Source organism: Macrotis lagotis, chromosome 4, assembly GCF_037893015.1.
Source record: "Macrotis lagotis isolate mMagLag1 chromosome 4, bilby.v1.9.chrom.fasta, whole genome shotgun sequence".
Lineage (NCBI taxonomy): Eukaryota > Metazoa > Chordata > Mammalia > Peramelemorphia > Peramelidae > Macrotis > Macrotis lagotis.
In genome coordinates, this window is record NC_133661.1 from 162,989,805 (window position 1) to 163,003,908 (window position 14,104).

At 34.7% G+C, this 14,104-nt stretch overlaps 1 protein-coding gene across 4 annotated transcripts in view; it reads right to left on the minus strand.

Moving 5' to 3' along the window:
• Nucleotides 1–14,104, minus strand: part of FAM81A (family with sequence similarity 81 member A) — a 118,257-nt gene that overhangs the window by 42,420 nt on the left and 61,733 nt on the right. For all 4 annotated transcript variants that reach the window (XR_012478044.1, XR_012478045.1, XM_074234547.1 and 1 more), the window contains 2 exons: nt 12,638–12,767; nt 10,488–10,594 (listed from right to left, as the gene is read on the minus strand). Coding sequence is in view for 2 of the 4 variants with exons in the window: in XM_074234547.1 (XP_074090648.1) it covers nt 10,488–10,594; nt 12,638–12,767 (237 nt within the window). In the remaining 2 variants the exon portion in view is untranslated. The remainder of the gene's footprint in view (nt 1–10,487; nt 10,595–12,637; nt 12,768–14,104) is intronic.

Below are 14,104 nucleotides of genomic sequence, written 5' to 3' on the forward strand. Positions count from 1 at the left end.
GAAGTCTCATAAGCAATGCCAGTAGAATACAATCTCTGGCTGTTCCTAATTTTCTAAGCTGAAAAGGTTTAAAGAAAAGACCTTGCCACAGACTTTATTTCTATCCTCTAAGGAATGGTCTAAGCTTATAAAGGCTCATCACCAGAGGGTTGGAAACCAAGTGGGTGATTTTTTTGATCACAAAAATTCATGAGATAATCTCAGAATTATGTGTGGGAGACAAAGAGAAGAGTTGTAGTTACAATTTGTATTGATGGTGAGAGTGCCAGTACTAATATCTTTGTAGTATGTAGGCTTACAAACAGGATAGAAAATTTTATTCCTTGTTTAGAGTTATGATCAAAGATCATGACTAGACTAAAGCTGGTAATGGGCCTGCCTCTTTTCCTTAGGACAAAATCCTTACCATCATTTTGTTGCTTCCTAAGTAGCTGATATAATTGTGTTACTTAGAAGCTATGCACCAATTAAGAGGAGAGCTATTAGAGCAAAGAAACCAGGGGTGGGAATGAAAGAAATTTTCTTTCCTTCCAAAACCAAGGAGAGCTCTGCTACATCCAATACACTATAAAAAAGAATTTGGCTCTCTGTGAGCGTACACATGCCATGAGTGTAATATTCACAAGATAAGAAATTTGTTTTATTGCTAGAATGGACAAATAACAGAAAAGAAATTTTTTTAAACTTTTCCAAATGTTAAAATGAACAACTGAGCTTTAAGAGATTAAATATTAAATGATTTTTAACTCTCAAATGTAAGACTGTAACATCAAATAAACAAGAGAAATGTGGAAATCTGCTATATTTCTTGTTCTATAGCCAAAATGCTTCTAAGGAAAAATGTAAATCATGATACTCATTTAAGGTTTTCAATCTTATGAAGAATCGTCAGCAATTATAGCTCAAAGCTTTTATCTTACTTAAATGTGTCATTTTAGTGACTATACATTTTGTAATCTTAATTATTAAAAAAACAGGCTAATAGAAAAAAATACACAAATTACTTGTGGTATAATGGGGGGGACACTATAATTTTGGAGTCTGATGACCTGAGTTCTAAAATCCTGACTCTGTTAATTATTACAGTTACTTGCATGTCTGTGGATAAGTAATTTTTCCACTGGACCTCACTAGCCTTATCTGTAAAAGGAGAAAACCAGAACAAATGGACTAAATTTGGGGTAGACAGGTGCTTAGGTCCCTTCTAGTCCCAAAACTATGATACGATAACAAAAGGTTAAATTGTTTTTGCTGCAGTTTCAGAGACAATATGAGTCTAACCCATTGCAGTCGGCAGAAGGAAAGGTAGCTTGAAATTGGGCAGTTGGAATGAGCAGTATGGGATGTTGTAGCTCAGAAATTAAATGTTGTTACTGTTAATGAATTTAAACATTGATAAACCTGCATAGATGTATACAAAATATGTCAAGATGTAATATAAATTACATTTCCCTTAAAATACGATGCCCCCTCCAGATTCTAAAGTCACCTTTTTCTTCCATCAGTGGGAACTACAGATCTATATACACCTCACTATAAACAGAGGGTATTTACATAACTAAGAAAGCAGCAAGGCCACATTCCTCACTACTTCATGATATAAGATCAGAAAAAACTCCACTCCTCCAAGGGAAAAAGAAACAAAGTCTGTGGCAAGTTCATATTTTCTTTGAACCTTATGCTCTTATATTTATTTTTTTCCCCACAACAACCTTGTGGGGCAAGTTATAGTGAAAAGTAGTGAAAATATCTTATGATCATTTTCCAGATGAGGAAACTGAGGTTCAGAAATATCAAATAGCTTCCCTAGGGTCAGACAGCCAAAAAGTGATGGACAGTGATGAAGCCAGGACTTAATCCTAGGTCTTTTGACACCAAGGCCGAAGTAACTGCATTATGTTGTAGGCTGAATTTTATTTAGAAGCAGCAATATATTTGTTAAGGTCTATTTTCAGAATTCTAAACCAAGTTCTCCTGTTCACACCTGGATTTGACTCGTTTCAAATGAGCAAAAACAATTCATCCAAATGCTACTATAGCCCAGTGGTTTTGCTCCTGTCAGCATTAAGAAGACATGCTTCCTTTTGCAAACTTTCAGTAAATGTCTGCAATATCTCCTCTGGCAAATATTAGTAGGGAAGACTTTGGCAGAGTGCTTGCTCTGATCAACTCATTAAAAAAAATTTTTTTCAATTGTCTAAAAAAAGGTGGGAGGGCACCTACTACAAGTTAAAGAAGTGTATCTCAGCACTGCCTGTGTTCCTTTGAATGTGCAGAATTCCTCTGAAAGCCTAAGTTACTAGTTTGAGAAGAGTTTGAGTGGGTTCTGGTGCTGTCAGAAGAGAATGGGTATATAGAGAGGGGTTAGGATATTAAAATTAATGGTCCTTGGCAACAGATTGGATGTGGGGTGTGAGAGGTAGGAGGAAAGAGTCAAGGATAACACCTAGGTTGTGGACCTGAGTGACTGGGAGACTGGCACTATCCTTGGGTATTAGAAGAGTCTGGAAAAGGAAAGGGGTTGGGGAATTAGTGAGTGGTTTTGGACAGGGTGTGTTTAAGATGTATAATCAGTTATCTAATTCCAGACTGTGATAGACAGTTGGAGATGAAAGACTAGAGATAAAAAAGAGAGGTTAGATATGGATAATTAGATAAGAGAATAAGATAAATGGATCCTCAGCCTAGAGATGATCATTGAATTCATGGGAGCTGAAGGGCTCACCAAGCAAAATAGGTGAAGAGAAGAATTGTTTTTCCTCCAGATAATCTGTTTAGATAAAATTCATATGCTGATTGAAGAAAGCATGCTATTTGCAATAACAGCTTCAAGATGGAATATATAGATGCTTCTAGATTGATTTTAGAAGCAAAAAATAAAAGGTGTTTACAAACCAGTGATTGAGTCTGATCTGTTTAGCATCTCAGAAACCTGGTGGAAGGTTCACCAAAGGACTATGGTTCTATCACACTATAAACTTCATAAGAAGAACAAATGGGAGAGGACAAGAAATTTCCAGTGAGAAATAATTAACTAGATGGGGGGGGTTGTAAAATTAAAAAAATAAAAATAAAAACATAATTAACTAATACTACTTCTGTGAATCTGTGATATCATCAATGTGGATATTACTATCAACAACAGAGGCTAAAACTCATCCATGGCCTCTCATCCTGATCAGTACTTATCCCTGTCCTTCCATATATCCTCTATAGTGGCCTTCCTCTAAATTCCTTGACATCCTAATGAATACTAGTGAATCACACATTGGTGTGACTACCATTAGTCATCTTTCACTCTTATACAACTGAACCACCTTCTTTTCCAGTCAAACATCTCTTTGATGACATCCTTTCCTCTTTCATAATTCTTTGTTGGTCATGTCTTGCAGGTTTCAACATGTTGGATTAGCCTGACCTTTGAATAATTTTAATTCCTCAGAGCCTATAGTATTCTTAGACTCACAGATATACAGTCTCATTGGAAGAATATTGGTAAAAATTCTTAGGGAGAAGTTGTTGCTCATCAAAAGTACTACACAAGGGGCAGCTAGGTGGCGCAGTGGATAGAGCAGAGTCAGGACCTGAGTTCAAATCCAAAGTGAGACACTTAATTGCCTAGCTTGGCAAGTCACTTAACCCCATTGCTTTAAATAAATAATTGTTTTTAAAAAGTACTACATAATTTTGCAAAGGCAATCTAAGAAGCCCTACTTTTCAATTCTGGGCCCAACTCCCTGTCCACTTAGTGTCTGTCCAAAGCACATGTGCTGATGGACTCTGTCCAACTTTATATATAAATCAAAATCTGGGCAAGAGGCATGTTCCTTCAACTAGTTTTTGCCAGTATGAAGAGTTAGGCTGAACTCTTTTGGGTCACTGTAGAGCTCATTTAGGATGGATGAAATCAATACAATGTCAACTGCAAACAGGAACATGCGAAGAAGTTTAGCCTCCACAGGGAATTCTTCTTCCATTTGGACTCTATTCTGGACATTTTCAATGATGGTGGCAAGCATCTTTGGGGAATCTGCCTCATTTTATGTGTCCCTTGGTATTTACAGAGGGTAAAATAAAATTACCTCAGCTGCAATATGTTTCAAGGAATTTTGTGTGATTTTGACAAATTCATGGATAGCTCTTTGTTGGAGGAGGTATTGATCTATCAAATCAATGCCTTTTTTAGAGTTAACAAACAATGGGATCCTGTATTCTCTATGTCTTTTATTCATTTATTTGTGTGACTGTAAAGAAGTATCCAGCTTGTTATTGTTTCTTGCAGAAGGAACTAACTGTTCCCTTTTCATATTTTTATCAAGAAAGCTGCTGTTGTATATATAAACTAATATCATAAAATTGGTGTAGAGATGGGGAAATAGGACTCTGGGTTGGTAGTTATTCATATTCTTTTGATCACCTTATAAAAAAGTAACATTGAAGTCAGAATGTTTTCTTTGGTATACTCCCCTCTTTGAGATACCTTCAGAATCAATTTGTTAATGCTCATAAAATTATTTCACATTTAGCACAGATTTCTACTGTGTATGCTTGGACTAGGCCAGCTGTTCTTCCAGATCATTTCTACCTCCTCATGTAGAATATTAGCTACTATAATGCTATTGCCACATGTCAGTGAAAAAAGCATAATAATAGTACTTTAAGGTGACAGAAAGACCTGGGTTCATGTCCCATCTCTTAATACTTATTAGGTGTGAGACTACTTTTTGTATCCCCAAGCAACTTTATAAGGCTATAAGTTATAGATGAGTTGTGATTTGAGTCATAGGAGGGAGTTCCACATTAATGAAATCACAGATTCTCTAAAAAAGAAAAAACAGAAATATTACAGGACTCTATGGAAATTCTATTGATGGAACTTCCATGCTTTTTGGAAATATATCTGGCAAATAGGATCATCTATATTTGATGAAATTGAATTGTAAATGTTAAAAATTGAAGAAGCTACAAAATTAAAATAGGTAGAAACAAAGGGAAGTCTTAATTATCAATTCAAATACTAGACTTGAATTGGTACAAGGCCCTATCCAGACAAATACAGAGGATGCTTTTAGGATAACAAAATGGCCTTTCCTAGGAAAATCACTTTTAGAACTCAAGATAAACATAAGGGATTTGGTCCTGAATAGGGCTAAAGAACCAGTAATTGGAAGTGAACCACTGAGAAATCACAGTAAAATTCACCATTCATTTGAAAGAAGCACAACCAAAGAAATCTATCACATAGTTATTCTTTTTTAGCAAACATGTTACAATAATTAGGAAAAAAAATAAAAGGAAGAGTTAAAGTGACTAATCCACAGGAAGTCTAGAGACTATTTAAAGAATTCAGTGAAAGCCAAGGGTAAAAAAATCTGTGCTAAAGACAAAAAGCAAAAATAATCAGGCATTTGAAAATTCATCTTGAAAATTTAGTGAAAGTAGAATATGCTGTACTCTTAAAACTTGAGAGGCAGGGGATCCCCACATGACGGGCAAATTGTAAGAAGCTATCACAAGTGAAAGGGGGAAAGGTAGCTAGGTAATGCAGTGGATGGAGCACAGGCCCTGAAGTTAGGAGGACCTGAGCTTAAATTTGACCTCAGACACTTAATACTTACTTAGCTATGTGACTTTGGGCAAGTGACTTAACCCCATTGCTTTGCAAAATGTGAAAGGGACATATATATATAAAACAATTTACTTAAGGAGTATAGGGAATTCCATAGAATTTAACGGGTCAAGTGAATATAATAACTTAGATGGGCTAAATAAGGAAACACTTTACAAAGGATTCTAGAGACTACAATAATAAGTTCTTTAAAATGTTCCAAAGGGAGAAAGCAATGCAGAAAACAATTGGAATTACTTAATGATAGTTCAATAGAGTTCAAAAGATAGGTTTAGAGATTAAAAGGAAAAACTAATTTATTTACCTTGGTCTTTAGAATGGGTGAAATGATCTAAAATAACAAAAGTATAAAATTGTTAGATCATTAACTAATGGATAAATAAATGCTACAATGACCACAGTACTAAAATACTTCCAAATTGCTACTAGGACTCACAATGATAGTAAAGATCAAAGCAGAAACCTTAAAGAAATACTTGATGATCCACTAGGAACTAAAGAGTGATGAAGATTGAAAACTGATATTTATATAAGACTAAGGAAGAATATTGGGTGAAAATAGATTGTCGCCAAATGAAAGAAGACTAGAATTAGCAGGCTTGATATTTGACAATCATAGTATCCATATCTTTAAAAGACACAAAAATGTATGTAGGCTTTTTAAAGAATTGATATGTATGTGTGTGTGTGTATATATATATATATATATATATATATATATATATATATGTGTGTGTGTATATATATATATATATATATATATTTAATAGGCCATATGGATTTCCAAAAAAATGGAATGTTATGTACATCTTTACCTTCATGGCTAGTTCCAAGAAGAACTATTCCATCCTTACAATAAATTTTTTCAGTGTTTCTATGAGACAGAATTCTAGGTGTGAAAGATTACTTGATGTTGGCTCAAAAATGCAATTTTTAAATTCTTAAAAATAAGATCAACATTGGTATGTGTGCATGAACAACTTTAATGGAGATTTAGGCATTTGCAACTCTAGTCAAGAAAGTCAAAACCTTTATACTTCTGAACCCTAGTGCAGACTATTTATAAACTATGAGTAATAATGAATGCTGTCTATTAGTTAATATAATTTTTCCCCACTTGGACCATAATCATTCTCCTTTAGTGCCTCCCTCATTTATTTCATCCAAACACTGCAAAAGAAACAAATTCAAAACTAATTTACCAAAGCAAGCATACCCTGAAAGATCTCCCATACTATCTGCTGAAATAATAAAAGACAAAATACAAAATATTTTGTAAACATTGAAAAATCATTCCAAAAGTTTATAAAAGGAAGGACATAATTCCACTATGATGATGATGCAGCAAAATGAAAGACATATGAAAAGCTGTTTCAGCATGCCTATCTCTCTTCTGCTCATTTGCAAAATGGCAAATGGGAAAATTCAAGTGAAGTTTATTTTAATTTCTTTTTTTAAATGTGAACTAGAAAATCATCAACAAACAAACATTTCCATACACAAACACCAGAAATGGAGATTAAATGTGAATCCAAGAATCTAATATACATAGCTTATTCCTTTTAAAATATAATAAACTGAAGCCGGAAGTAGGCCTTGGGGATAACTGAATCAGTGGTGGTGGCTGTTGGAGCTTTCAGCCCACAACGATTAGGGAGCACAACTGGTATGAATGGGACTTCAGGAAATCCTTTGTTGTCACTAGGTACAGGATTCCATAGCATTGCACATAAGTAATTCCAGGTCAAAACCAAAAGGGAGACCTTGGTCATAGTTTCAAGGTGGAAATGAGTGACTGTGGTCACTTATAAACCAGAGCAGAGGACAGAAGAGCAGTGCCCACACCTCTTTCTTAAATCATAGCACTTGGAAAAACTGAAAACTTATGGATCCCAGAACTAGCTCTGAAAACAGTGCCACACAAAAAAAGTTAAAGCTTGAGACAATGCCAATTGATAAAAGGCCAAAGGATATGAACAGTTTTCAGAAGAAATCAAAGCTATCTACAATCATATGAAAACATGTTCTAACTCACTATTGATTAGAGAAATGCAACTTAAAAAAATCTCTGAGGTACCCCCTATGTACCCCCTCACACCTATAAGATTGGCTAATATGATAGAAAATTAAAATAACAAATGTTGGAGGGCCTGTGGGAAAACTGGGACAGTAATGCACTGTTGGCAGTGTTAGGAACTGCTCCAAACATTCTGCAGAACAATTTGGAACTATGCCCAAAGGGCTATAAAAGTGTATGTACCCTTTGACTTGGACCCATTACTAGGTCTGTATTCTAAACAGACTGAAAAAATTGAAATGGAAAAGGACCTATATGCACAAAAATATTTATAGCAGCACTTTTTGTGGAGGCAAAAAATTGCAAATTGAGGGAATGCCTATCAATTGGGGAGTGGTTGAATAAACTATGATATACAAATATAATGGAGTACTATTGTGCTTACAAGAAATGACAAGTAGGATGATTTCAGTAAAACCTGGAAAGATTTACATGAACTGATACCCAGGGAAATGAGCAGAACCAGGAGAACACTGTATACATTAAAAGCAGTATTGTACAATGATCAGCTGTGAATGACGTAACTATCCTAAGAAGTGACAAGCCAATAATACTTTCATGTTAAATCTGGATAGATTTACATGAACTGTTGCAAAGTGAACTGAATGGAACTAGGAAAATACTGTATATAGTAACAGCAATATGGCATAATGATCATCTATAAATGATTTAGCTATTTTCCATATTACAATGAGTCAAGGTAATGCTGAAGGACTTATGATGAAAAATCCTATCCATCTCTAGAGAATGAACTGATAGAGTCTGAATGCAGAACAAAGCATATTCTTTTTTTACTTTTTTCTTGGGGTTTTTTCTTCTGTATTTTCTTTTACAACATGACTAATAACAAAATAAGTTTACATGACTGTACATGTGTTACCTATATGTAATTGCTTACATTCTCAATAAGAGGAGGGGAGGGAGAAAATTTAGAACTCAAAATTTTAAAAAAATCAATGCAAAGGTTGTTTTTATATAAATGTCCTTCAATTGGGGAATGGCTTAGCAAACTGTGGTATATGTATGTCATGGAACACTATTGTTCTATTAGAAACCAGGAGGGATGGGAATTCAGGGAAGCCTGGAGGGATTTGCATGAACTGATGCTGAGTGAGATGAGCAGAACCAGAAATACACTGTACACCCTAACAGTAACATGGGGGTGATGTTCAACCTTGAAGGACTCGCTCATTCCATCAGTGCAACAATCGGGGACAATTTTGGGCTGTCTGCAATGGAGAATGCCATCTGTATCCAAAGAAAGAACTGTGGAGTTTGAATAAAGTTCAAGGACTATTCCCTTTAATTTAGGAAAAAAACAAATCTTATTGTCTGATCTTGTTATCTCTTAGACTTTTTGTCTCTTCCTTAAGGACATGATTTCTGTCTCATCACACTCAGTTTGGATCAATGTGCAACATGGAAACAAAGTAAAGACTGACAGATTGCTTTCCGTGGGTGGGAGGGGAAGCAAGATTGGGGAGGAAATTGTAAAACTCAAATATATCTTTAATAAAATAAATAAATAAATGAATTTTTATATTAACAAGAAAAAATATTTAAAATATATATTAAATTTAACATGGGAGGGAGACAACAAAACAAGTTAGATTTGTTTTTCTTAAACAGTAGTGAGACATTCTTCAAAACTTGGTTGATTCAGAGGAATAAGTGCTCAGACTGAGGAGCTAGAGAGACCTTCAGATGCTTGCCAGGAGGGTCCAAATGGAAGCTTCACTTAGCTAAATCAACTTAAGGGGTTCTATTCTTTTGAAAATTCTTCTCTAGCTCAAGCTAAGTAAACTTCCTTTTGCTAACACTGGAATGATCTATGAGCCTCCTTTTGTTCCAATATAAAACTTGAATTACCATAAGATAACCTGAGTCAGGTCCAAACCAGAATGATATGGTTGTACCAACATTGCTTTCTCTGCCTTTGTCTCCCTCAGACCCTCTCCTCTAGTGTCATATGTATATTCACTGAAAAGTTTACAGAGTGCTTTTTTTCTCTCTTCCTTTTTTTTTTACCATTATCACTAAACTACCACCTTCCCTATCTCCTCAATTAGCACTCTTCAAATAAAAGCCCTCCTTTTTTGTTGAATGATTGTATATGGAAATGCTATGTCCTACTCTGTAGGCATTCTTGACATCATCAATCTTCTGGAGTTGTTATTGGTCACTGACTGTATTAAAGTTTCTAAGTCTTTCAAAAGTGTTACTCTTTATGCTCCTATAGTCTCTGAATAAAATAATTCTACTTCTACACTTTATTTGGCATCAGTTCATACAAGTTTTCCACATTTCGCTGAATTTATTTCTTTCATTATTTTTTTCAATGAAGTAATTCTCCATTACATCATAAAACATAATTTGCAGCTATTTCCCCAATTGAGAGATAGTCACTTCATTTCCAGGTCTTTGCTATAACCAAAAAAAAAGTACATTTATAAATAACTTTATTGTACACATAAGTTCTTTCCCACTTTATCCAATCTAAGAAGAGAATTTCAACTAGCAAATGAGCACTTCTCTACAAATGGCTATAACATATTCATTCTTGTAACTGGTAAAAATTTAAGAAGCAGATTGGGAATTGTAGTATATGAATAGCATGGCAATTAAGAAGGAATAGCACTGCAGAAACTCACAAATTGCCTCTACTTGTTTCAACTATGCTCCTAGCAAAATATATTGTACATCATAAGCACTTAATAAATGTTTGCTAAGTTGAAACTTCTGAACTAAGAAAAAATTTTTCTTGATATAATGGCTACTCACTTAATGTCCAAAAGGTGAAGCTGATGGTTGCTATCTCTGTGAGTCATTTTCAGCTTTGTGCTTTGTTCTGATAGTGACAGGTCAACTCTGCTTAAAAGCTGAGAAATCTGAAAAAAAGTAATTGACACTTTAAAATTACATATGAGATCAGGGCAGCTATGTGGCACAGTGGATAGAACACCAGCCCTGGAGTCAGGAGGCCCTGAGTTCAAATCCGACCTCAGACACTTAATAATTACCTAGCTGTGTGGCCTTGGGCAAGCCACTTAACCCCATTGCCTTGGAAAAAAAATAAATTTAAAGAAATTACAAATGAGATCACAGAATTATAGATTTAAACTAACAAGGAACTTTGGAGTCCATCACTTATACAAACCTTTACAAAAATTAACTTTAGTAAAGAGAAAGTCATTAATTTACCAAGAACTTAAAAAATAATTTATAATCTTGCTTAGTATTTTTAGTTTTTTTTTCCAACCTGGATTGAAGGATTTCTAGTGAAGGAAAAGCCACCAGACATATAATACATGTATTGCTATTTAAATTCATGCATTCATCTTTCTCTTCAACTAGATTAGAATTTTTTTTGACAATAGAGATCACTTCTTAGGCTTCTTTGTTTTCCCCCCTCTGGCAGAGTACTATACACATGAAGATACTAAATAAATTTCTACTGGATGAATTATTATAATTATAATATTATATTATATCTTTTTGCTAGAAGGAACCAGTCTAGGCCAAGATTATCTTGTGTCCCTTTTCCATTATCACAACCACAAATATGGAGCTGAGTTGTAGTAAAGAAAAGGAAATGGTTTCATTTAATTGCCATCCCCTCTCATCTCTTCGCATAAGTCCAGACCCATGACCCTATAGTTGTTTTTTTTTTACAACCAACTGGTTAGTAAAATGGACATTTTCCTGCAGTCTCTATACCATCTGTGTGACTGCAAGTTCTCCTGTCTCTTGCCAATTTCAATAATACAACTGGAACAATTCTAATGTTGATGACGTCTAACTATGTGGGCAGGTCTGTTGGCTAGAGTTCTAAACAGGCCCTCACCAAGAGACAAGGAGACTTGTTCCAGGCTGCAGCAATATATAAACAAGTTGGGAAAGGTCACCGCTTTCTTGTCTTGTGCTTGGCTCTCATCCTGACACGAATAAGTACGTTAACAAAACCAATGAGGAACCTTGTGAATTATCCCCCCTAGAACATGGTAGATTATCTACAGGAGCTCATTCCCTTCCCCCCATAAAAAAAAATTATGCTTAACCATTTGGCTATAGTCCTTCTCCTAGGAAAAGACCTGCTGCCTTGATCACTAGAACCAAGGTGACCTATTTCACAGAGATCCCTCCCCAGCCATTATAATGAAGGCAAAATAGTTCTATGCCTAGCCCTTGATGCCTGCCTACTCATCCCAAATTGGTTGGTGGAAAATTTTAAAATTTTAAAGTTCATTTAAAATCTAATGAGGTCTGAAATAGAGTCAAAAACACCTAAGTGAATGACTAAGAAAATATATCAGTTAACCTCCACACTTTCTGATCTGAGATTGGCAAACAAACGGCCAAGGACAGAAACTTAAGTAGGCTGGGGGCAGAGGGGGTGGGAGTGATGAGGAGGGAAGTAAAGTGTCCTCTAGACTAAGATTCTCTGTAGAGACATGGCTTAGCCTCAGTATAGAAAATCTCCAGAAGGGATTAAATTCCTGCCTTCCCAGGGGCAGATGTTGGCCTTCATGATGTTGCTGGACCCAACTTGGCTTCTTAAGGGTTTAGGAATTAGAAATTTCCTGGAACTGAACCAGAATAGACCATCTTAACCTCTTACCACTAGGGCCTGAACTGCATACTGCCAGAAAACCCAATACACTCAGGAATTTGCCTAGGTTCTTTTGACTACCTGTCACACAATAACAACAACTGTTTCATTACATGTATGCAACATACAAGCAAATAAGATAATATGAAATATTACTGTTATTACACTCAAGATGACAAAGGGCAAGAAGTGAAAAGTAAAAAAATATTCTTCAGTTCTACATAAATCTAGCCCCAATATTAAAAATCCTGATTCAAATGCTTCAAGAATTTGTACTCACTGCAAATAACTATTTTCAAAAATTATTTTTAAAATATCATACCTGTCCTTCTGCATCTTTGATTTTACTTTCCAAAATAAGTTTGGCAGCCTGCTGTTCTTTGTTCAAGTGCTGAAGGCCTTCATATGTTGTTTTATGCTCTGCTGACAATCTAGCTATGCTAGCATCACACCTATTGAGGTGAACACCAAAATTAAAAACAATGAAAATTAAAAACAGTAGAAGCAAATTTTTATTTAAAATATAAGATACATTGTTTCTATTAAAATAGAAATATATTCTGACATCCAATCTATAAACAAATTTTAAAAGACTAAAAAAATCACCAGTAGAGAAATATAAAATAAAACAGCTCTGAAGGTTCTATCTCACATCAATGGTATTGGCAAAGATAACAAAAAAAAAAAAAAGAAAATGACAATTGTAAGACAGGCTGTAGGAAAATGTTAAAAATGCTTTTGGTATGGACAGCTAGGTGGCACAGTGGACAGAGAGCACTGGCCCTGGAGTCAGGAAGATGTGAGTTCAAATCCAGCCTCAGACAACAATTGTGTGATCTTGGGCAAGTCACTTCACCCCATTGCCTTAGATAAATAAAACTTAAAATAAAAAAACACTATTGGTAAAGCTATGAATAAGTCCAGTCATTCTGGAAAGCATTTTAGAAATATGTCCCCAAAGTTACTAAATTGTAAATACCCTTTGACCTAGAATAGTACTACTAGGTCTATATAACAAATGGATTTTTAAAAGAGGAAAAGGGCCTATAATCTACAAAAATATGAAGGGGGGGTTCAATAAGCATTTATTAATGTATCTTTGTAGAAATGGCTAAACAAATTATGATGTAGGAATTTAACAGGATATCATTACACAAGAATAATGCTAAAACGGATGGAGTCAGAAAAAAACTGAAAAGACCTAATACAGAACCAAGAGAAAAATTTATACAACAATCATGTTATAAAGAAAAACAACTTGGAAAGATATGAAAACTCTAATCAATGCAATGACCAGCCATGATTCCAGAAGATTGAAGATGAAACATGATAAATACCTCTAGCCAGATACAAAATGTGATATACATTTTTGGACATGACCAATGTGGAAATCTGCTTTGCTTGACTAGACATATATTACGAGTCTTACAGCTTTTTTTTTTCAAAAGGGGACTGGAGATACGCAGGCAAGAGGATAAATGCTTGTTAATTTTTTTAATTTTAAATATTAAATAGTATGTTCTACAAAGCTTTCCTTTGAAGAAAGGAAATGAATAACTCTCTTCAGAATAAATGCATTTCATCCAAATAACATACAATTAAGCAGTGGAGTTCTCGATTCAAATCAGTGACTCTTATTTGAGGCAAAACTTTTATTATGCTTGTTGAAATTTTAAAAGGTTAAAATTTAAGGCTAGTAGGACAGCATAATTTCTAAATCTGTTCATCAATCCTATACTTCTTTGTGATTAAATGGACCTGAAAAGAGAGAATTTTGAAACTATAAATA